The 23,746-nt window shown below is 44.4% G+C and overlaps 1 protein-coding gene across 1 annotated transcript in view; it reads right to left on the bottom strand.

The window, feature by feature from the left end:
• The window catches only part of LOC140203635 (serine/threonine-protein phosphatase 2A 65 kDa regulatory subunit A beta isoform-like), a 129,447-nt gene extending 111,892 nt beyond the window's left edge, over window positions 1-17,555 (bottom strand). Inside the window, exon 1 of the mRNA XM_072269683.1 lies at window positions 17,328-17,555. Coding sequence (XP_072125784.1) covers window positions 17,328-17,555 — 228 coding nt within the window. The remainder of the gene's footprint in view (window positions 1-17,327) is intronic.
• Window positions 17,556-23,746: the final 6,191 nt, after the last annotated feature.

The raw sequence follows: 23,746 nt of genomic DNA, 5'->3' as shown, positions 1-23,746 counted from the left end.
CACTAGTCAACAACCTCCCAATCTCAAAGTGACCTATTTATTCCTGGTCATTATTTTCTGTTTATTAACTGATCCTCAACCCACACAAGAATATTTCCTTCAATCCCATGTGCTTTATGATTTCTTCTGTGGCACTTTATTCAAGGTCTTCTGAAAGTCTAATGAGCAGCATTACTGTCTTCCTCATCAATTCTCAGCAAACTTGAACAAGTTACACGCCAATTCTGATCAGTCCAACTTTTTCAAATGTGCTGTTGCCACTCACTCAATGATAGGCTTTAAGTATTTTCTCTGCAATTGTCTTCTCCCAACTTTGTTAAAGAGTGGGGTTACGTTTACTTCCTTCCAGTTGAGGGGAACCTCAAGAAGAAAGAGGTGGGATTTTGGAAAATGTATTCTTTCTACCATCGTACTATGGTAATTTTGCTCATCCATTCTGCAGTCTCTTGAATAGATACAAGGACTGGAGTTTCCTTGGTGCTGTCTGGATCCAGATACTAGCCTCATTTGTAATTTCAATCTGTTCGCCTTACTCACCAGTTCTACAGTACTTATTGTTAAGGGCATGACGACCTCCTGGAGCAAAGTCTCCAGTGAGACCATAACCAGGTCTATTAATACTGTCTCATATGACAGGAAATTAGCTGCTTTGCAGCAATTGTAAAGTGCAAAGTTGCAAAAGTACAGCCCAAAGACAGTAAATTGCTACAAGTTTCAAAATAAATAGTGTTTAAAATGCATAATGATGCGTTGTTCGTGGACCTTCATTATAAAATCAGAATCAAATTTATTATCACTGGCATATGTTGTGCAATTTGTTTTTTGTGGCTGCAATACAGAAAACAAAATAACTAAGTTACAATAAGTTTTTGATGATTGTCTTGGAGGAGGAGATGTTATTTTTGATCTCCCGATCAGGAAGTCGATGGTCTAGTTGCAGAGGGAGGTACAGGAGCTCAGGTTTTGAAGCTTGTTGATCAGTAATGAAGGAATGATGGTGTTGACCACTGAGTTATAATCAATAAACAGTAGGCTGACGTAGGCATTGTTGTTGACCAGCTGGTGCAAGGGTGAGTGCAGTGCCAATGAGATACATTCCCTATAGAACTGGTTGGTTGGGTGGCACAGGTTTTCAGTGCCAATGAGATACATTGCCTGTAGAACTGGTTGGTTTGGTGGCACAGGTTTTCAGTACCAATGAGATACATTCCCTATAGAACTGGTTGGTTGAGTGGCACAGGTTTTCAGTGCCAATGAGATACATTCCCTTTTGAACCGGTTGGTTGGGTGGCACAGGTTTTCAGTGCCTTGCCAGGTGCACCATTGGGCCTGAAGCTTTGTAAGAGTTCACCCTCTGGAAAGCTGTTCAGATGTCGGCCTCTGAGACAGATATAAGATGCTGCACGGAATTACACATGTATAATTTTATTCTGCCTTTCAAAGTGTACATAAAAGGCATTCATCTTAATTCAGCCATTTATGATGTTAGGTTTCACCTTGTATTTAGTAATAGCATGCAAACTCTGCCAAAGCTAAGGTGCATCCGATTCTGTCTCCAGCTTCCCTTGGAACTGTTTTTTCATACTTAAGATAGCCTTCCATAGGTCATACAACACAGGAACAGGCCCCAGGCTGATCTATTTCATAGAAAACCATTTAAGCTGCCTACTCCCAGCAACCTGCACTGGGTTAATAGCCCTCCACACCACTGCCACCCAGGTACCCATCCCAACTTCTCTTAAATGTTGAAATTGAGCTCACATGCACAGACATCCCGCCTCTCGCGGAAGTTGCAGGAGTCACCCGCACATCGACAGCGGCTCCCTGATGGCTGCAAATTATGTACAATATCCTGGAAATGGATTTTTTTCACACACACACACACACAAATGGGGGAGGGGGGAGAGAGGCAGAGGGGTAGGGAGGGGGGAGAGGGGGCGCAGGGAGAGAGGATGGATGGATGGCAGAGTGTTCCAAAAAAAGAAAAAAGAAAATATAAAACGTACTTCACCCCAGACTACACTAAAGAGTACCCCTGCCTAACAGGTGTCAAAAATAATGACAGTGTTGCTCGCTGCACTGCTTGCAACAGTGACTTTTCTATTGCCCATGGTGGGTTAAGACTGTAAAAGACATGTTGAGGTGAGTTTAACAGGTGTCATTCATTCATTATCATAACTAACGTTATTTAAACTAGCCGGCTATCTGCTGAGGAGCTGCTCTATTGCAGCTATCCCAGCTCTCCGGAAAGTTCCAGGAGTCTCTCGCAAATTGATGGTGCTACCTCCCTGAAATGAGTTTTTGCAGGGTGGGATGTCTGCGTGCACCACTTGCATTTGCAGCTCATTCCACACACTCATGACCCTCTGAGTTTCCCCTCATTTTCCCCTTTAAGCTTGTCACCTTTCACGCTTAACCCACGACCTCTAGTTGCAGTCCCACCCAACCTCAGTGGAAAAAGCCTGCTTGCATTTCCCCATCTATACTCCTTCTGTGACCCGACTGGTGGTGTAGTGGCATCAGAGTCGGACTTGGGGACGAAAGGTCCCCAGCTCGAATCCAGCCGGCTCCCCTGCACACTGCTCCATGCTAGGTCACATACTTCTCCTTATTTAGTGTGTTTCCACTTCTCTCCAACAGCACTCCCTGCAAGAAAACACACCAATGAAGACCAGGATTCAGTGAGAACAACCTGATTACCCCACTGCTCTTAACTTGAGTGACCTTGAAACTGGAATCTTTCTTGTTGGAACAGCACAGGTCACACTAACACAGGACTTTGGCAGGTCAAGCACCATCTCTGGACAGGAATAAACAGGCCCCTCATCAGGACAGACTGGAAAGGAAGGGGACAGAAGCTGGAATAAAGTGGTGCGGCGAGAGGAAGGAGTACAAGCTGGAAAGATATAGGCGAGACCAGGTGAGGGGGAAGGGGGCGGGGGGTGTGAGAGGCTGGGAGGTGATAGGTGGAAGAAGTAAAGGGCTGGACAAGAAGTAATCTGATAGAGACCATGGAAGAAAGGGAAGGAGGAGGGGGGAACCAGAGGAAGTGAAGAGAAGGGTAAGAGGGGAGCCCGCATGAGGGCTGGAAACAGACAGAAGGAGGGAGTGGGGAAAGATTACTGGAAGTTGGAGAACTCGGTGTTTGTGCCATTAGGCTGGAGGCTACCCAGATCGAATATGAGATGTTGCTCCACCAATCTGAGTGTGGCCTCTTCAAGCAGTAGAGGAGACAACCAACACTCCAAAATGGGAATAGGAAGTTGAATTGAAATGGACAGCCACTGGGAGACCCTGCCTTTTGTGGCAGATAGAGTGAAGGTGCTCAAATATATGATACCCCAATCTGCGCCGAATCTCACCAATGTAGAGGAGGCTGCACCAAGTTACAGCAGGTGACCCAGGCAGACCTGCTGGTGAACTATCGCCTCACACGGAAGGACTGTTTAAGGGTCTGAATAGTGGTGAGGGAGGTGGTCTAGGGGCAGTTCACAGGGATAAGTGGAGGAGGGAGATCAGTGGGGAGCGATGAGTGGACAAGCAGAAAGCGAGAGTGGGGGGTGGGCAGGGAGAAGATGTGTTTAGTGGTAGGATCCCGTTGTAGATGGCAGAAGTTTTGGAGAGTGAAGTGCTGGACACAGAGGCTCGTGGGCTGGTAGGTAAGGACAAAGGGAACCCAGCATGCTGCAATGACAGTGTTTTCTCAAATGTTGCAAAGATGGACCAGTGGTAGTCATGGGATCCACTGCAAAGGCCCATGGATACAGCAGTAAATGCAAGAAACTTCAAACAAAAGACTGGAGATATTGGAGAAGCCATGGAATTTGTTTTCATAGTTCACAGTTGCAGCAGAAAGACTGGACAGGTGCATGATGGAAACAAGTCTAAAGACAGATAGGAGCTGATTGGGTAAATATGATCAGTACTATTTTCTTGTATGGGGTGGGGGGCAAAACATTGAGACAGATTAGTTGAGCCAATTGGACTGTTTTGGAATTCAACTCCCATATAATACTATGGTACCAAAGACATTTCCACATCAACAAGTGCTAATAAGAACAATCTGTGCACTCAGCAGAGAGACAGGTGAATAGTTGCCACAAAGAAACAGCCGATCGAAGCCAGATGCAAGATGTCATCTGACTGACTTGGCCTCCACTTGTCCCTTCTCCACCCTCCCCACCCTTAAGGCTGATTTATGCTTCTGCGTCGGCTCTAACCTGTAGCCGATGCCGTAGCCTACGCAAGTGGTCTATGCCCTTGTGAGCATTTATACTTCTGCACTGGTGTGTCCGCGTCGCTCTGCAATTCACCGCCAAAACGCTAGTTGGCGATGGGGTTTCTATGCCACTGTGTTGAGTTTCTTCGTGTACTTCAAGCAGTGGCGACTGAAACTGAGCGCATCATGTTGCAGTTGGAGCTAATAAATGTTGAACAAGAGTTACTTTTATTGAAGTTACTGCAACGTAGAAAGGAGGGAAGACGCAGGAGGAGATGGTGTGTACGAGCATTGAATGGATTGAGGCAGAAGGAGGGTGAATTTTCTGTGCTTGTCCGGCCACTGAGAGACAAGAAGCAACCAGAAATGCACAGGAGGAAATGCGATGCTATCAAGCCAACCAATCAGTTGTTGCTGTCTGCGTCACCGCAACGCGTGGTTACATTTTTGGGGAGATGCACGTCAGGCTACAGCGTAGGGTACGTGGTTACGCCGTACCTATGGCACTAATTCAATGCAGAAGTATAAATTGCCCATAACTCCTTTCCCATGGCCTAGGGAACATTTAAGTGACACCCACCTGACTTGGGAACACAAGAGAGGAAACCGACCAAAATAATTAAGAACCAGCAGGTAAAGATAGTAATATGCCTGAAGTCATTTTCAGATACGTTTGATAAAAACAAAACTGGTGTTCATAATGTAAAGAAACAATCTTTCACAAAGGTAAGGTCGAATTTGGAGTATTGTGTGCAGTTCTGTTTACCTACTTAAAGAAAAGATATCAGTAAGATTGAAAGAGCACACAGAAAATTTACAAGTACGTTGCCAGGACTTGGGGAACTGAGCTATAGGGAAAGGTTGAATAGGTTTGGACTTTATTCCCTGGTGTGTAGGGGAATGAGGGGAGATTTTATAGAGGTATCCAAGATTATGAGGGATGTAGATAGGATAAATGCAAGCAGGCTTTTCTCATGGTGGAAGGGTGAGACTAGAACTAGAGGTCATAGGTTAAAGGTGAAAGGTGAAATACTTAAGGGTGAACCTTCACTCAGAGGGTGGTGCAAATGTGGAATCAGCTGCCAGAGGAAGTGGTGGATAAGGGTTTGATTTCAACATTTGAGAGAAATTTGGATAAGTACATGGATAGGAGGGGTACAGAGGGCGAGGTTCAGGTGCAGGCAGCTGGGACTAAGTGGAATAATAGTTTGGTACGGACTGGACAGGACAAAGGACCTGATTCTGTGCTGTAGTGGCCGATGAGCCTAAAGGTTAATTATGACGGAACTGGAACTGACAGCTACACAGCAAAAGGTCCTGAGACACTCATAGCAGCAGCATCAAACACAATTTGACACCAGGCCGTGAAAGGAGATTTTCGAACAGGTGACCAGAGTTTGGTCGATGGGAAGTTTCATAGGAGCATCACAGAGGTGGGGAGAGAGGCAGAAAGGTTTTGGGAAGGGATTCCAGAGTTTGAGACACAGACAGCTGAAGGCACAGTCATCAATAGCAGAGTGCTTAAAGTCATGGTTGAACAAGATGCTGGAATTGGAGGTGCAGAGATTGGGGGTGGGGTGATTTGTAGGTGTGGGAGAGGTTGCAGAAACAGACGGGATTGAAAGCAAGAGTCTTAAGATTGAAATGTTGTTTAACTAGGAGTTTAGGTTGTTTGGTGAGGACAGAAGAGATGGATGAAAGGTCTTGGTGCATGTTAGAACAAGGCAGCAGTGTTTTGGACGATTAAAAATTGTTAGTTGTTAAACAGGAGATTGGACAGGTGGTTTGACATTTTTTGGAAGGAGGTGCAGAGATAACAATGCAAGGTGGGAGTCTCAGAGTGTGGGAACATCTGGAGAATTAGAATCCAGAGCTGGAACAGGGGAAGACAAGATTTGGGATACTTGGCCGGGAAAGGCTAAGTGGGCTAGGTGGGATGAAGCCATGGAAGGATTTGTAAATAAGTGCATGAATTTTGATATCAATCCCCTGTATTGCCAAGTCAATGGAAGTCAATGGGAGTAACTAAGGAGTATGGCATAGAAGCATTTGCAGCTCCTCAGTATGGCCATTTGCAAGGGTGCTACCGGACCTCTTCCTTAAAGCTGTGGATCAAAGTGCTCCCCTCTACCTTTTGGAAGAGGTAATGTGAGTACATCTCATCCCACTTCATGGAATGGATTCTGAGTCGGAAGATGATCTTGGAGGGTTCTGAGACAAAGACTGAGGCCTGCTGGCTCTCCACTTCTCGGTGTTCCTCCCTAACATCCACACCCTTGACTGCAACAGGAGAAGATTCTGCAAGCATGTCAGAAGTTGACGCAAGTCCTGCTGACCCTGTCTTGGTTTCTGAATACCTTTTCATATGAAGGATCTCTTGATGATTTCAATGCATTTGTTCTATTATTCATCCAAATCAAACTGGCTTTATGCCAGGTAGATATATGCAGTTTAATTTGCGACATCCTTTCAATACTTTATACACAAAACATGCAGAAGAGGCTGTAGTCATTTCATTAGATGCGCAACATGCGTTTGACCAAGTGGAATGGCCATATATGATGTTTGCACTTAAGAAATTTGGATTTGGACCATCTTTCATTAAATGGATTGAGATAATTTATTCACACCCATCTGCTTCTATTATCACTAATCAGAATATTTCCTCCCCTTTTGCAATTCATCGTGGGACTCGTCAAGGCTGCCCCTTTCTCCATTTTTGTTTGCAGTTATCATTGAGCCACTGGCTGTTAGCATCCGACAGGACCCTTTGATAGCTCCTTTTGATATGCATGGACATAAACATCACCTTTCGTTATACGCTGATGATGTCAAGCCAGCGAGCACTGTGAGGGTCATGGTTTTTGACTTCTCCAATGCGTTCAACACCATCCGCCCTGCTCTGCTGGGGGAGAAGCTGACAGCGATGCAGGTGGATGCTTCCCTGGTGTCATGGATTCTTGATTACCTGACTGGCAGACCACAGTACGTGTGCTTGCAACACTGTGTGTCCGACAGAGTGATCAGCAGCACTGGGGCTCCACAGGGGACTGTCTTGTCTCCCTTTCTCTTCACCATTTACACCTCGGACTTCAACTACTGCACAGAGTCTTGTCATCTTCTGAAGTTTTCTGATGACTCTGCCATAGTTGGATGCATCAGCAAGGGAGATGAGGCTGAGTACAGGGCTATGGTAGGAAACTTTGTCACATGGTGTGAGCAGAATTATCTGCAGCTTAATGTGAAAAGGACTAAGGAGCTGGTGGTAGACCTGAGGAGAGTTAAGGTAATGGTGACCCCTGTATCCATCCAGGGGGTCAATGTGGACATGGTGGAGGATTACAAATACCTGGGGATACGAATTGACAATAAACTGGACTGGTCAAAGAACACTGAAGCTGTCTACAAGAAGGGTCAGAGCCATCTCTATATCCTGAGGAGACTGAGGTCCTTGAACATCTGCCGGATGATGCTGAGGATGTTCTACGAGTCTGTGGTGGCCAGTGCTATCATATTTGCTGTTGTGTGCTGGGGCAGCAGGCTGAGGGTAGCAGACACCAACAGAATCAACAAATTCATCCGTAAGGTCAGTGATGTTGTGGGGACGGAACTGGACTCTCTCACAGTGGTGTCTGAAAGGAGGATGCTGTCTAAGTTGCATGCCATCTTGGACAATGTCTCCCATCCACTACATAATGTACTGGGTTTTCAGAGGAGTACATTCAGCCAGAGACTCATTCCACTGAGATCCAACACAGAGCATCATAGGAAGTCATTCCTGCCTGTGGCCATCAAACTTCACAACTTCTCCCTTGGAGGTTCAGACACCCTGAGCCAAAAGGCTGGTCCTGGACTTATTTCATAATTTACTGGCATAATTTACATATTACTATTTAACTATTTATGGTTTTTTTACTATTTATTATTTATGGTGCAACTGTAACGAAAACCATTTTCCCCCGGGATCAATAAAGTATGACTATGACTATGAGTATATCTCCAGCCCACAAACATCAATACCCGCCCTTCTGACTCTAATTAATCATTTTGGTAGTTTCTCAGGTTTCTCTGTTAATTGGGATAAGCGTGAACTAATGCCAGTCACTGCAGTGGTTTAATACAGCATATTTACAGTCCATTCCCTTTAAAATAATTCATGATAATTTTTCCTATCTTGGTGTGACTAATACAAAAAACCCAGATGACCTTTTGCAAGTGAATTGGCGAAACAAAGGTGAGCAGGTTAAATGCAATATTGACTTTTGGAAAACCCTTCCGATTTCTTTGGTGGGGGGGGGTTAATGCAATCAAGGTAATTGTACTGCCACGATTTCTTCATCGTTTCCAGTCAATTCCATGTTTTATTCCTCTGTCATATTTTAAGCAATTGGATTCAATTATTATACCCTTCATTTGGAATTATAAAGCCATTAGAATTACTAAAAAACACTTGTCAAAGCCCAGGGAAGCAGGTGGTTTTGCCCTGCTGGACGTTAAAATGTATTACTGGGCTGCCCACCTATCCATGCTTGCATGGTGGAAAAAAGGCCCACCCTCTACCTCAGACTCGTGCCCAGCATGGTTACTCAGAGAGCGAGTGCTTTGTAAAATGACTTCCTTACAAGCTCTCCTTATTTGCCCCACTGCAGTTAATAAGTCACATTTTAGTAACAGCTTCGTGGTTGGCAGCACTACAAGAATTTGGAAGCAGATTCAACTCCACGTTAAGGCCGCAAAAATTTATATTAACACTCTGATTTGTGACAATCATTCCTTTTTGCCTGGCCTGAATGATACTGTTTTTTTCTACCTGGAAACAGAGAGGCATCTGTAGTGTAGGTGACCTATATAGTAATGGAAGCTTTGCCTCATTTGCACAGTTACAAGCAGTTTATAATATCCCTGCATCTAGTTTTTTTTAGATATTTACAAATTCAGATTATGTTAGGAAATATATACCTAACTTCGAAGTTTTAGACAAACATGAGTCCCTGGAGGCAATAAATAAATTTGATCCTGTTACTCGTAGTGCGGTATCCTATCTTTGTCAGATTCTACAGAATGCAGCTCGGGTGAATACTGCAGGTCTTAAACAGGCATGGGTGGATGAACTGGGTATAGAACTGACAGAGGAGGTCTGGGATGAGTGTTTAAAGAGTATACATGATTGTTCCGTCAACGTCAGACACAGACTTATACAGTTTAAAACAATACATAAACTTCATTGTTCCAAAGTAAAGTTGCACAGTTTCTACCCTGAAGTTTCACCAGTTTGTAATAGATGTAAATCTGTGAGCAGTAACTTGTCACGTTCATTCTGGTCATGTTGTAAGCTTTATGCATACTGGAAAAGTATTTTTCACTCTTTCTCTGCGGCTTATGGGAAGCGACGGGAACCAGACCCGCTCATAGCCATCCTTGGAGCAACAAGCTCCCTATCTTCAGCCAATAGGTATGAAAAAAAGGCTGTATTGTTTGACAGGGTGATTGCTAAGAAGTTAATCCTGCAAATGCCGAAAATGGACTCTGTGCCTACGTACGATCTGTGGCTGAGAGAACTGGCAAATACTGTACATTTGGAGAGACTGAAACTATGTAATGAGGACAGAGGGGACATCTTTGAAAGGATATGGGGCCCTGTATTGGACTTTCTCACGGGGTGAGGACTGAGGTTTTTTGGTGCGGTGCACCTCTGCTGTGTATGTTTACTTTAGCCTTCATATTTTTCTCCCTTTTGCTGCTCGATATTTAATTAGATTTTGTTAAGGTCGTGGTTTTTGTAAATGTGCTTTTTTTTGTACAATAAAAAAAAATAAAAATAATATGAAAAAAAAGAATTTAAGAAATATGTTTTAGAACTTAAGGAAAATACTCAGATTTTATGGTTGAAGCCCAGGGTGCAGAACTGCAACAACAAATAGAAGTAGTCGACAAGAACAACTGTGAATTGGAAAGGAGATTGGAAAATGGAGGAAATAATTACAAGGATACAAAAAGAAAAGGAGTGTGTTGCAAAGCGAATTATCTACATTTGGATTATAACATGAAAACATGGAAGCAAATGAAGAAGAACTCCGAGGTCTCAGTAAACAACTGCAGGCTACGATCCAAGAAAAGGAAAACCTGAAAAAGCAGCAGACTTGGAAAAACAGCAATTTTAAAAGTATCACGTGCAATAGTTACTATTCTTTAACAAGACGATTTTAGTCTTACAAGTGATGCAGATGAAATCAATGTAATTGAGGTAATGCAACTACATGAAAGCATGTGAGAAAATTAGGGAGGGATAGCAGTTTGTGGCATTATCTAATGAGCACATTAAGCAGTCACCAGGAATTGCAACTACAGAGTGATGCTAATAGAGAACTGCAGGATGAACTAGATTGTCTAAAGTAGAGAACTCCAGGACATATTTGGTTGGAACACCACGAGTCTAGCAGATGGCGGTAATGCACTGAAAAACTGGTTGCCAACCGCCATAAAACACAAAAGAAGAAGTAGTAGAGGTCCAACTGCTGGTGAGTCAGTATCCTGGCAAAAACTACACCACGAAGACAAAAGAACACTCCAGGCAACTCCGCGAAAAGGTTATTGAAAAGCACAGGTCAGCAGATGGATACAAGAATATTTCTCAGTCGCAGAATATCCCTTGGAGTACAGTTAAGTCAATCATCAAGAAATGGAAAGGATATGGCACAGCTGTAAATCTGAAGGGAGTAGGCCGTTCTCGAAAACTGAGTGACCGTGCAAGAAGGGGAGTAGTGAGGGAGTACATGAAGAGACCTGTGACAACCCTGGAGAAGTTACAAGCTTCAGAGGCTGAGATGGGAAAGTCTGTGCATACAACGACTGTGCTTCAAAGTTGCAGTTTTATGGAAGAAGAAACGATGAATTATGAAAGGAATCTGGTGACTAACATCAAAGAAGACACTAAAAGCATTTTTAAGTATATAAAGGGCAAAAGAGAGTTAAGGGTAGCTATAGGACCAATAGAAAATGATGCTGGAGATATTGTAATGAGAGACGCAGAGATGGCAGAGTATTTTGCATCAGTCTTCACAGTGGAAGACATCTGCAGTATACCGGACACTCAAGTGTGTCAGGGAAGTGAAGTATGTGCAGTGAAAATTACGACTGAGAAGGTGTTCAGGAAGCTTAATGGTCTGAGGGTGGATAAATCTCCTGGACCTGATGGAATGCACCCTTGGTAGCTGGAGAGATTGCAGAGGCATTAGCAATGATCTTTCAAGAATCGATAGATTCTGGCATTGTACCGGATGACTGGAAAATTGCAAATGTTACTCTGCTATTTAAGAAGGGTCGGAGCAGCAGAAAGGAAACTACAGACCTGCTAGCCTGACATCAGTAGTTCGGAAGTTGTTGGAATCGATTGTTAGGGATGAGATTACGGAGTATCTGGAGGCACATGACAAGATAGGCCAGTGCCAGCATGGCTTCCTGAAAGGAAAATCCTGCCTGACAAATCTACCGCAAGATTTTGAGGAGATTACAAGCAGGGTAGACAAAGGAGATGCGGTAGACGTGGTGTATTTGGATTTCAAAAGGCCTTTGACAAAGTGCCCACAAGAGGCTGCTTAGCAAAATAAGCACCCATAGAATTACAGGGACGTTACTAGCATGGGTGGATCATTGGCTGATCGGCATAAAACAGAGTGGGAATAAAGGGATCCAATTCTGGCTGCCGCTTACCAGTGGAGTTCCACAGGGGTCGGTGTTGGGACTGCTGCTTTCTACGATGTATGTCAATAATTTGGACCATGGGATTAATGGATTTGTGGTTAATTTTGCCGATGATACCAAGATTGGTGAAGGAAATAGAGAGCCTGCAGAGAGACTTAGATAGTTCAGGAGAATGGGCAAAGAAATGGCAAGTGAAATACAATGTTGGGAAGTGTATGGTCGTGCACTTGGGTGGAAGAAATAAACAGGCAGACTATTACTTAGATAGGGAGATAATTCAAGATGCAGAGATGCAAAGGGTCTTGGGAGTCCTTGAGCAGGATACCCTAAAGGTTAACCTCCAGGTTGAGTTGGTGGTTAAGGCAACGAATGCAATGTTGGTATTCATTTCTGGAGGTATAGAATATAAGAGCAGGGATGTGATGTTGAGGCTGTATAAGGCACTCGTGTGACCACACTTGGAGTATTGTGTGCAGCTTTGGGCTCCTTATTTTAGAAAGAATATACTGACATTGGAGAGGGTTGAGAGAAGATTCATGAGAATGATTCCAGGAATGAAAGGGTTACCATAAGAGGAACGTCTGGCAGCTCTTGGGCTGTATTCCCTGCAGTTCAGGAGAATGAGGGAAGGGGGATCTCATAGAAACATTCCAAATGTTAAGAGGCCTGAACAGATTAGATATGATAAAGTTATTTCCCACGGTCAGGGAGTCTAGGACAAGAGGGCACGAATTCAAGATTGAAGGACATCCATTTAGAACAGAGATGCAGAGAAATTTCTTTAGTCAGACGGTGGTAAATTTGTGGAATTTGTTGCCATGAGCGGCTGTGGAGGCCAAATCATTGGGTGTATTTAAGGCAGAGATCGATGGGTCCTTGATTAGCTAGGGTATGGGGAGGAGGCAAGGGGAATGGGAATGACCGGAAGAATTGGATGGCAGAGCAGACTCGATGGGCTGATGGGCCTACTTCTGCTCCTCCACCTTATGGTCTTATGATTAAGGGGAGGTTTCTCTGGTGAGGGGCACTAAGGTTGGGCTTGAGGCTTTTGTTAGGAAGAGATGAAGAGAGAAGACGCCACGCCAGAGAGAAGAGGTGAAGGGCCTGTTCCCCTGCTGTACTTGTCTCTCCACGTTGACTAAATCTTCAGTGACTAACTCTGATTTGTGTGCAAGACTTTGCTCTCTGAAACCAGGTGAACAGCACAGAAAGCTACCTCAAAAAGAAATTTAACAGAAGGAAAAAATGACAAGGAAATGAAACACATGACATGCTTTTTACGTGTTTCTGCTCTGCAAAAGTCTCAAGGAGGTAAATCCTGCACCTCTCTGGTGTGCAACACAAGGCAGCGTTTACCTTAATCCACACACATAAAAGTTGCTGGTGAACGCAGCACCTGCAGAATTCCTGTTGTTTGCATTTACCCTAATCCACTTTATTAGGGAAACCAGTCAAAACAACGATGTAATGTACAAATTAGGAGAAAGATGTCCACTGGTAACAGGTTAAATGTGCCTAACACAATCTCTAAAATCATTCAGAAAGCTAACAGACATTAAATTACGTGATTTGCAATATTGAAATGGCATCCCAAATGTGACTAGACCACTGGAATGATACAATATTGTGTAGTTCTGGTCGGGAGGAGAAGCTCAGCTATTGAAAAATCTACTTTAACTAATACGTACAGAAGCAATGGCTGCCTAACCAAACCATCAGGTAATCACAGCATCCACTGGCACTGCTGTTCAAGTCACTGGAATAATGAGGTCGGCATTGAAAGTCATTTCAATAACTGTCTGACGGGCACTCTTTCTTTTAATGTTAAAAATGATTTAAAGGGAAATGAAGGTAGGTCAAAACTTATAGCACATCATTCAGCAACCTGGGGACAATACAGTGCAGACATCCTTCCCCACATGAGGCCCCATTAAATGTGGGCCCCACCTTAGGACCCACCAATGTGGACTCCACCCCTTCACCAGGCCCCATCAAATGCAAAACCCTCTCCTACATCAGGGTCAGGACCCATCAATGTGGACCACTTCCCCAAGCCAAACCCATCCAACGTGGACCCCTCACTGGGCCCCTCCTCTGCCACCCCATCCGAGAACAGTTTCAGATTGGACAACATCTTCAGTTTTAATTTGAGCATTTGCCACTGGATGCTGGGAAGGGGAGGAAGGGGAGGAAGGGGAGGAAGGGGAGGAAGGGGAGGAAGGGGAGGAGGAGGAGGAAGGGGGGGAGGAGGAGGAGGAGGAAGGGGGGGAGGAGGAGGAGGAGGAAGGGGGGGAGGAGGAGGAGGAGAAAGGGGGGGAGGAGGAGGAGGAAGGGGGGAGGGGGAGGAGGAAGGGGGGAGGGGGAGGAGGGGGAGGAAGGGGGGAGGAGGAGGAGGAAGGGGGAGGAGGAGGAGGAAGGGGGGAGGAGGAGGAGGAAGGGGGAGGAGGAGGAGGAAGGGGGGAGGAGGAGGAGGAAGGGGGGAGGAGGAGGAGGAAGGGGGGAGGAGGAGGAGGAAGGGGGGAGGAGGAGGAGGAAGGGGGGGAGGAGGAGGAGGAAGGGGGGGAGGAGGAGGAGGAAGGGGGGAGGAGGAGGAGGAAGGGGGAGGAGGGGGAGGAGGGGGAGGAAGGGGGGAGGGGGAGGAAGGGGGGAGGGGGAGGAAGGGGGGAGGGGGAGGAAGGGGGAGGGGGAGGAAGGGGGGAGGAGGAGGAAGGGGGGAGGAGGAGGAAGGGGGGGAGGAGGAGGAGGAAGGGGGGGAGGAGGAGGAGGAACGGGGGGAGGAGGAGGAGGAAGGGGGGGAGGAGGAGGAGGAAGGGGGGGAGGAGGAGGAAGGGGGGGAGGAGGAGGAAGGGGGGAGGAGGAGGAAGGGGGAGGAGGAGGAAGGGGGAGGAGGAGGAAGGGGAGGGAGGAGGAAGAGGAAGGGGGGAGGAGGAGGAGGAAGGGGGGGAGGAGGAGGAGGAAGGGGGGGAGGAGGAGGAGGAAGGGGGGGAGGAGGAGGAGGAGGAGATGATGATGATGATGGATACAAGTGACTGTCAAGAGAGCAGCAAAGCTAATAACCTCACATCGGGGTTCGGGTTCGGGTTCTAGTATGTCTTTTAAGTTTCTACCCCTTTTGAAGGCTGAGACTATGGTGTATTGTCCCAGTGTCCCTACCTTCCACTTTTAGTTCTTCAAAGTGTGTTTTAACTGTCTGTGAATATTCACTGCCATCCCACTGTATCTCGTTATCAAGGGTAGTTTCCGTGTTGTGTTGTCCTGTGTTGGGGGATTTGTGATACTTTTTAAAAAGTCAGATTTGATGTGTCTGAGTCTCTGTCTGCTGCAGCCCTGTGTCTAAGTGCAGAGAAGAGGATAGTAGTGGCTTGGTGGAAGTCCTCTGCCCTGGTGCAAATGCGGTGAAACCGGGTCAGTTGTCCCTTGACAATGCCTCTGAAGGTGTGTTTGGGATGGTGGCTCCCTGTGTGTAGGAGGGTGTGTGTGTCTGTGGTTTTAAAGAATACTTTGGTGGCTAGTTTCTGGCTGCCATTTTCTGGTGCTAGTTTAAATACCGTAGTGTCCAGGAAGTCAACTTTCTCCCTATTTATTGCGGCCTTAACCTTAATCGATGGATGATGAGTGTTTAGGATTTGAATGAATTCCTCTAATTTTACCTCCGAGTGTGTCCACACTCCCCAGATGTCATCCAGGTATCTATAAAGACACATGGGTATCTTGGGGCACTTTGGATAAACTGTTTCCTCCCATTTTGCCATGTATATTTTGGCATAGGCTGGAGCAAACTTCTTTCCCATCGCTGTGCCCTTGACTTGTAAGTAGAATTCATTATTGAATTCAAAGTCATTTTTAGTTAGGCTGAGGTGAAGGAGTTCTATCAAGGCCTCGTCTGGTCTCTCTAGCTGAGGGTTCTCCCGAAGGATATCGCTCACTGCCGGTATACCCCTGTCCGTTTCTATATTGGTGTACAGGCTTTCAATGTCCATGGTGAAGAGTACGGCCTCAGGGGACACTGACATGGAATTGACTATCCGGACAAAGTGGTACGTGTCCTTGATGTAGCTGGAGTGTTTCTGCGATAGTGGGTTAAGGAAGGCATCAATGTATTCTGCTATCCTGTATGACTCACTGCTGCAGTCCGACACGATGGGCCTGCCGGGTGGTATTTCTCCCGGAACAGTCCATGAGTCTGGGTTCCTGTGTATTTTGGGGAGGATATGGAACTTTCTTGCTCGTGGCTGTATCCCTGTCAGGTACTCCACCTGCTTCTTCCCCAGGTATCTAGTCCTTTCTAGTTCTCGCAGAATGTTCCTAATTTCTGTGTGTGTTTCCCAGTATATGGGTTCCTTTAGTTTAGTGCAGTGTTCGGTGTTGTTTAATTCTCTGTGTGCCTCAAATAGATATTGCTGTTTGTCCATGATAACTATGCTGCTCCCTTTATCTGCTGGTTTGATAACAATATCCATATTTTCCTTCAGCTCTTTCAGGGCTGTTCTCTCCTTCCTAGTTAAATTGGCCTTATCCTGTACTTCTCCCTCCCTCTCCATTATCTTATCCAGTGTGCTCTCGAATTGTAGGACCGCTTCTGACCTGTACCTCCTCTTGGGGCTCCAGTCTGAGCGAGGGGTGAAATGGGTCTTTCTACCTTCTGCCTCCGCAACAAAGTGGACGAGTACCAATCTCCTATCGAACTTATCCATGTCCTCCTCAATCTGCTCCTTATGGAGTTTTGCAGTTGGTACAAAAGTGAGGCCCCTGTTCAGAACTTTTTGCTGGGTTTCTGTAGGGATGAACGTACGGGAGAGGTTCACGATGGTCTCTCCCAGTCGTGGACCCTGCCTCTCTCGGCTTTGTCTCCACTCTAGTTTAAAGACTGCATCCACCTCTTGACTATGGTCAGGGCTGTGTTCTCTGTCCAATCGATGTGGTCTCTGTCTACCTTAAACTGCCTCGCCAGGACTGCAGGGATATAATTCTTTGTTCTAATAACCTCATTTAGTTGGCCCAGGGTTGCTTGTTCTGCCTCTGTCAAACAGTGGCTAAAGTTCAGTTCTGGCACCCAGATACTGGCATTGGGAAATTTAATATGGGCCATTCTTAATAGTTGCTGAAGCTGTTTAGTCGCTGTTGCTGGTTGATGTGATCTGTTGTTTATTCCAAAGGAAAGGATAACCTTCTTAGTTTCCAGTTGTGGCTTTAACTTTGTCAGGATAGCAGTGGCATGGGTGAATTTGGCTCCCGGAAAGCTGTCCAATTGAACATCCTTATTAGGGCATCTTTTGATCCTGGAAATGTTAGAGTCCCCTATAATTAGTATAGGTTTAAGGGGCCTTAGTTCCCAAGTTACATTTTTCTGTTTAGAGTGAGGATGCCTCCTTACTTGGCCCTCCTGGTTGTTGCAAATAGGGGTTACCTGTCCTCTTGTTTGTCCCACGTCCTCCGACTCTCGGGCTGTGTGGTTCCCTGGGGTGGAAGACTTGCTCGGTCCTCGTGTACTGGCTCCCCTTGTCTGTCTGCCCATCCGCACTGGTGTGGGGTGGGGTGCTGATTCCCTGGAGTCTTGGGTCGGGGAGGCCGTGGGGGTGGCGGGCTGGGGTTCCCCTGCTCCTAGGTTGGATTGCGTCTTCTCCGAGGGGCTCATGGCTGGGGAGGGGCTCACCTGGCGTCTTCTCTGTTCCTGTGACTGGGGCAGTGGGGCCGCATCGGCGTCGAGTTAGTTAACTAGCTCCAGCGCCCTCCCGTGGACGATACCGGAACTCCTACTGCAGGCGTCGGCGCCGAGAGGGCTGACCAGCTCCAGCGCCCTCCCGTGGACGATACCGGAACTCCCACTGCAGGCGTCGGCGCCGAGAGGGCTGACCAGCTCCAGCGCCCTCCTGTGGACGGTGCCGGAACTCCCACTACACGCGTCGTTCTCAGGACCTGTTGGCCTGAGACAGTCCCGCAGCGCAATTACCGGCCACAACTTCGTTTTACTCGGCGCCGATGGACGGGGTGCAGCGTGGGCAGTCTTTTTCCGGGGCTCGGGTGTGATACGAGTCCGGTCACGGCTGACCCAGAAGCCGTCCCTGAAGGTTCCCCTCTCCCCCTTGAAATGCGGTTTCCATTGTCCGTGAGACAACCTAATGCACTACTGAATGCTACATACTTTTCAAAGACTTGTGAACGTCAGAAGCAATATAGCAATGCAAAGGGCCTTAAGAATAAGTTGAGGGTGATATGAAGGATCTTCCAGCAATGGAACAGAAACAAAAAGAATAAAGCTAGATCAAGTCCTTTGAATAACCATATACTTAATTTCTTCAACAATTTTCCAAATTAAACAATGAATATTGTGGATAGCAAATTGATTTTGGAGTAGTATATACACAGAACTTTCTTATTTCCCTAATCAAAGACTGGCAGGACAGTCAAGGTAAGAAGGTATAACAATAATCTTACCTCTAGTTTTTTATTGAGTCTGGCCTCCTGTGCCTTCAATCTCTCCTTCTGATACTTTTCATGCACTTCCTTCAAATTGTCTACAATAGATCTCTTGTCAGATGCTGTCTCTGTTAGGGATGCAATCAAATCAAAGTTATAATAGGTAGTAGCTTCCAATTCAACCAATTATTTATCATTCAAAATATACACCTCAGCAGGGAGAAATCAACTAACAATTTTATTTAGTTTCTATTCATTTATCGCTACCTGAAGCTTAAGTTTCCAATTAAAATCCATCTGATTCAATGCAGTAATATCTGCCAGAATTAAATGGAAACTCTCACATACCATTTTGTTTTGTTTATCACACATGTACTGAGAGCCCCAGTCTTAGAACACATACCGACTAACACATGTAGGGTTCTTGGTAATGTTAACTGCTAAGGCTAATGAAATGGCGTCTCTGTAATGCTAACTGCTGATGTAATAGTTTCTCTGTAGCTGCAATATTTGGGTTTTAACTACACATTATGTTGAAATTCTATAAGACAGTAGTAAGACACATTATTCTATCTTGTTTGTCTGGGAACCGAGCTTTTGCAGTTTTTCGGTCGAGGCGAGTGAGGAGGTGGAACGAGTGCGGGAAGTGCTCGGTGATCACTGGACGGAGTCTACGGGAATTCGAGGGTCCGGAGGTTGGCAACGTTTCGGCGGAGGTCATTGAGGAGGAACACCGGAGGCGTGAGCTCCAACGATTTTTGTGCACAAACTGTTAACTTTAACAAGAGTGGCGTCTTTGTCTTTTATATTTGGTTTCTCTACTAACCACACAACAAAATAAGAGATATAAAGTGTAATCATTTAATAGCTGGATAGAATTGGGGACCACGTGAAGTGATGGAGAGATTACAGACCAGATAATGTTCTAAGTGTCGGTTGCCAGAAAACCATTGGCAAGAACTCGAGGAAGAACACTTCCTACTTCTTTTTAAAATTAGGATAACATTATTTGTTACATTGCTAAAACAAGACAGGCTTCCGAATACCATTGCATCTCTATTGGTAGAGTAATCCTTCAATACCGTACCATGTGAATAGCCTGGATTGTGGGACTCCAGGTCGGTCTTACAAGAGATATAGTTAAGCCTGGAAAATTGTAGCTATGGAGGAAAGATTGGATAAGTTTGGGTTGTTTTCTAGTCTTGAGATGTATAAAATTGGGAGGATTAAATGGCAGAAATGAGAAGGACTTATTTCCCGAACGGGGAATAAAAAAAAACTGAGGAGCATAGTAACTGCTGGTAGTATTAAAAGTATTTTCACTCAGAGGATTGTAGAGGGATCTGAAATACTTCCAAGGCATGAATTCCACGCATATTTAAAAAGTAGATGAATATCTAAAGAGCTGTGATCAACTGGGCTACAGAGCCTGAGGTAGGACGTGGAATTAGAATGGGTAGCTCTTTTCTCGACCATCCCAGATACAGTTTTTATGGTTCTATGAGCTTGGCTTAGAAAATAGGCAGGTAAGTTTTATTTTTCGAAACACAATTTAGTTGTTCAATTAATTTTTAAAAGTGTTTATACTTGTAAACTTTCAACTTAAAAAACTTTCTTTTATCAAGTTTTTTTGGAATGTGTCATCTCAGGTGTTTACAGAGAGAACATTTTGAGATGCAGATGTACCCTTTTTAACAATGCAACTCAATGACACATTAGATCCTTCACCCTTTCCAGCTCTTTGCAGATTCAGTCCTGAAAACAAAAAGCAGAAAACTAATTTTGAGCTTAAGAGCTTGGCAGATAAATATCATATTGTCTTTGGAATTTTGCAGTGACAAAGGATCGCAGATCGACATTGTAGACTGCTTTTCTTTTCACAAATTCTGCCTGATTCCGTGCGTGTTACAGCAAGCTACTCACAACATTTCTGAGCCAAATCCCACAGTCTCAGAAGCACAGCAAATTTTACAGTTTATCATTAAACTGCAGAATAGAATGAATTATGTCACTGGATGGAACAATCAGCTATTGAAAGAAAACCTGCTAGAAATTTAGGTAAACTTTTTGAAAACAGAAATCAAAATATCACAGATGCTGGAAATGTAAAGAGAATGACAAAATATTCAGCAGGTGAAGCAGTGTCTAAAAAGAGAGAAACAGAATTGCTGAAATAATATTTCAAAAGTCACTGTCATTGTTTCATGCTCCACCTCCTCAGGAGAAAGTACTGTACTACTCATTAAAGAAGTCTGCTAAATAAATGAACAACAGTCACGTGCAACCTAATTTTAAAAAAAGTACTTTCAATAGGGGAGAAGGCATCCCATTATGTTTAACTTATAAAACAGTGACACTACCAATATTCTGAGAAGTCCTTTTCCAACTAAGGCTGTATTGCCCAGTGACATTACCTTTGTAGAGAAAGTGGTTTAACCTTGGGCTTCTCAGCAGCAATGGAGGAAGGGGTTTTGATTTGTGGTTTGGTGGAACTGGACACTTTGCTTAGTTTTGCTTGAGTCCTTTTAATCGATTCATCACAGGACTGGTAATACAAGAGAAAGAAAACGGTGAAATGTTCAAAGGTTCATTTTATTGTCAAAGTATGCACGTACAACTCTGATATTTGTCTTCTCCAGATAGTCCTGAAATACAGAAAGACCATGAGAGTTGATGAAAGACACCAACTCTCCCCCACCATCAGTATGAAAAAGAAAAGAAACAATAACAATCCCTGACTCCCTGACTCACAGAGAAAAACAGCGACAATAACAATCTGCAATCCCCTGACTCACAGAGAAAAACAGCGACAATAACAATCCCTGACCTGCTCACTTGCAGAAAAAGCAGAGACAATGGCATTAAATCCACACTGCTCCCCCACAGGAAAAAAAATTACAATAACAATCCCCGACCCCCTCACCTGCAAAACAGACCAATGACAGTAACATCAAAACCCCCAACCCCCACCTTACACACAAAATATTTACAGCTCACCCACCCACCAACCAGCCACAATTAACAAAACACCAAAAACCTGAAGGAAACCAATATGAAGTACAGTCCAAAATTCACATATGTCTCAGAATATTGGAAACAGCTTTCCATCGGCATACGAAGGCAGTGGCTGCAAACTCAACAAATCAGCAAAAGCATTTTCAACTTAATAAATCCAATTTTAGTTGGTCAATTAATCAAGGCTGACAACTGAAAATATTCAGAGGATGGCAAATCAATTTGGCTAAATGCTGTAAAAAATAAATTGTAAAGACTGCAACAATCCAGATTTCTCCAAACTTTCAGAAAGCGTTGCCTCCTGCTGCTTTAACATAGCAGATACAAAGCAGGAGAATAGCAGCAATTGAGGAGAGACAACCGAACACACTATTGAATGCTGCATACATTTCAAAGACCTTTGGAAGTCAGAAGCAATATAGCAATGAGTTGAGGGTGATATAAAGGATTTTCCAACAATGAAACAGAAACAAAAAGAATAAAGGTAGATCAAGTCCTTTGAATAATCATATACTTAATTTCCTCAAACACCAGGAAATCTGCACATGCTGGAATTTCAAGCAACACACATAAACGTTCACCAGCAAACTTTATATGTTACTTAATTTCCTCAACAATTTTCCAAGTTAAACAATGAATATTGTGGAGAGCAAATTGATTTTGGAGTAGTATATACATACAACTTTCTTATTGCCCTCATCAAAGACTGGCAGGGCAGTCAAGGTAAGAAGGTACGACGATAATCTTACCCTTAGCTCTTTAATGAGACTGGCCTCCTCTGCCTTCAATCTCTCCTTCCAAAGCTTCTGCTCTTTCTTCAATTTGTTTACAACAGATTTATGTTTCCTCAGATCATCTTTCAGTGCATGAATCCTGCCCTCAATATCACTCTGCTCAGATACTTTCTCTGTTAGGGATGCAATGAAATCAATGTTATAATAGGTATTAGCTTCCAATTCAACCAATTATTTATCACTCAAAATACATATCTCAGCAGGGTGAAATCAACTAACAATTTTACTTAGTTTCTATCCATTTATTGCTACTTGAAGCTTAAATTTCCAATTAAAATCCACCTGCTTCAATGCAGTAATAGCTGCAAGAATTAAATGGAAACTCTCACATACCATTTTGTTTTGTTTATCACACATGTCCTGAGATCCCCAGTGGCAGGAAATGCATTTTGATTTTGACACTGTCCTCCTGGTACCATTCTCCTGTAAATATAATCAAAAGCTGTCACTGTACAGTGCAATCAGATCCATAACTCACTAAATGCACTCTTAAAGCTCAGAGTACTACTAACACACAGCTGAGCAAAGCAATAGACTCTTAAATGTCTTCTTAATTGGCCCAGTAAGCCGACAGATGAAGGGCAAACAGGGAAGGAAAGAAATACTGATATCCCCCAAAATACCAATTACGCACATAAAGCCCCAACCTCGTCGGACACCGACCGGCCAGAGTCACGGCCTCGTTGGAGACGTGGCTCACACTCTCAACAGCAAATACAGTTGTGGACTCATTGAGATCATAAGCAGGGAAACATCAGGAAACAATTTAAATATAAAATCAGATTTAAAAAAAATGGAAGCTAATGGTGAGCATTGCATCAATAGGCAGAGAAACACTTGCTGCAAAATAGATTACATGCAACATTTCACTAACCAAAGCTAGAACTCACTGACCACTGCTTTTAAACCTTTTCCTTTGTGTGGTACAAATCTTGCCAGTGTAGTTTTCACGTTGATTTCCAGAGTTCAATTTGATTCGGGCTATTTAATCCCACACCCTGTCAAATACAGCCTCATTAAAGGCAGTCACTCAAATCACCTGTAAATACTGCACTAACTCTGACCATGGAAAGTCAAAATGGGCATGGGGGAACAGATTACTGAAGAGCAAATGCCCCTTAAGAGCACTGTTGGTGACACCTCCCATTACTTTTATGATTGGACAGTAATTAGCCAGATCGGATATACTCTGTTTTTGGTGGATAGAATGTAACTAGGGACATGTAGTTGCCACTGACAGACCTGTACTGGATACGCTTGGCATGCTAGGCATTTAGTTCTGAAGTGCAACTTTAAGCACGGCACATCGGAGGTTACCCATTTTCATTATTATTGCTGTTCCTGCTACTCGCTCATTCTTTGATTTGGCTGAAAACTACCATTATAACAGTGAGGACTTTGGGAGGAAGCACAGATGCATCATTCACTCAGTTCTTCCAGTTGAATATAGTTTCACAAAGTTCATTCCAGGCTCTGGTTTAATTGAAGGTGGGGATCTTTACTGGAAAAGTGTCCTCATGTTAGCTAACCTATCACCATCACGACTGTGTGAACCAGGGTGGCAGAACTTTGATCAGATCCATTGGTTGGGGAACTGCTG

Source organism: Mobula birostris, chromosome 10, assembly GCF_030028105.1.
Source record: "Mobula birostris isolate sMobBir1 chromosome 10, sMobBir1.hap1, whole genome shotgun sequence".
NCBI lineage: Eukaryota > Metazoa > Chordata > Chondrichthyes > Myliobatiformes > Myliobatidae > Mobula > Mobula birostris.
The sequence above is the reverse complement of the archived record's forward strand: the minus strand, read 5'-3'. Positions and strand labels throughout refer to the sequence as shown.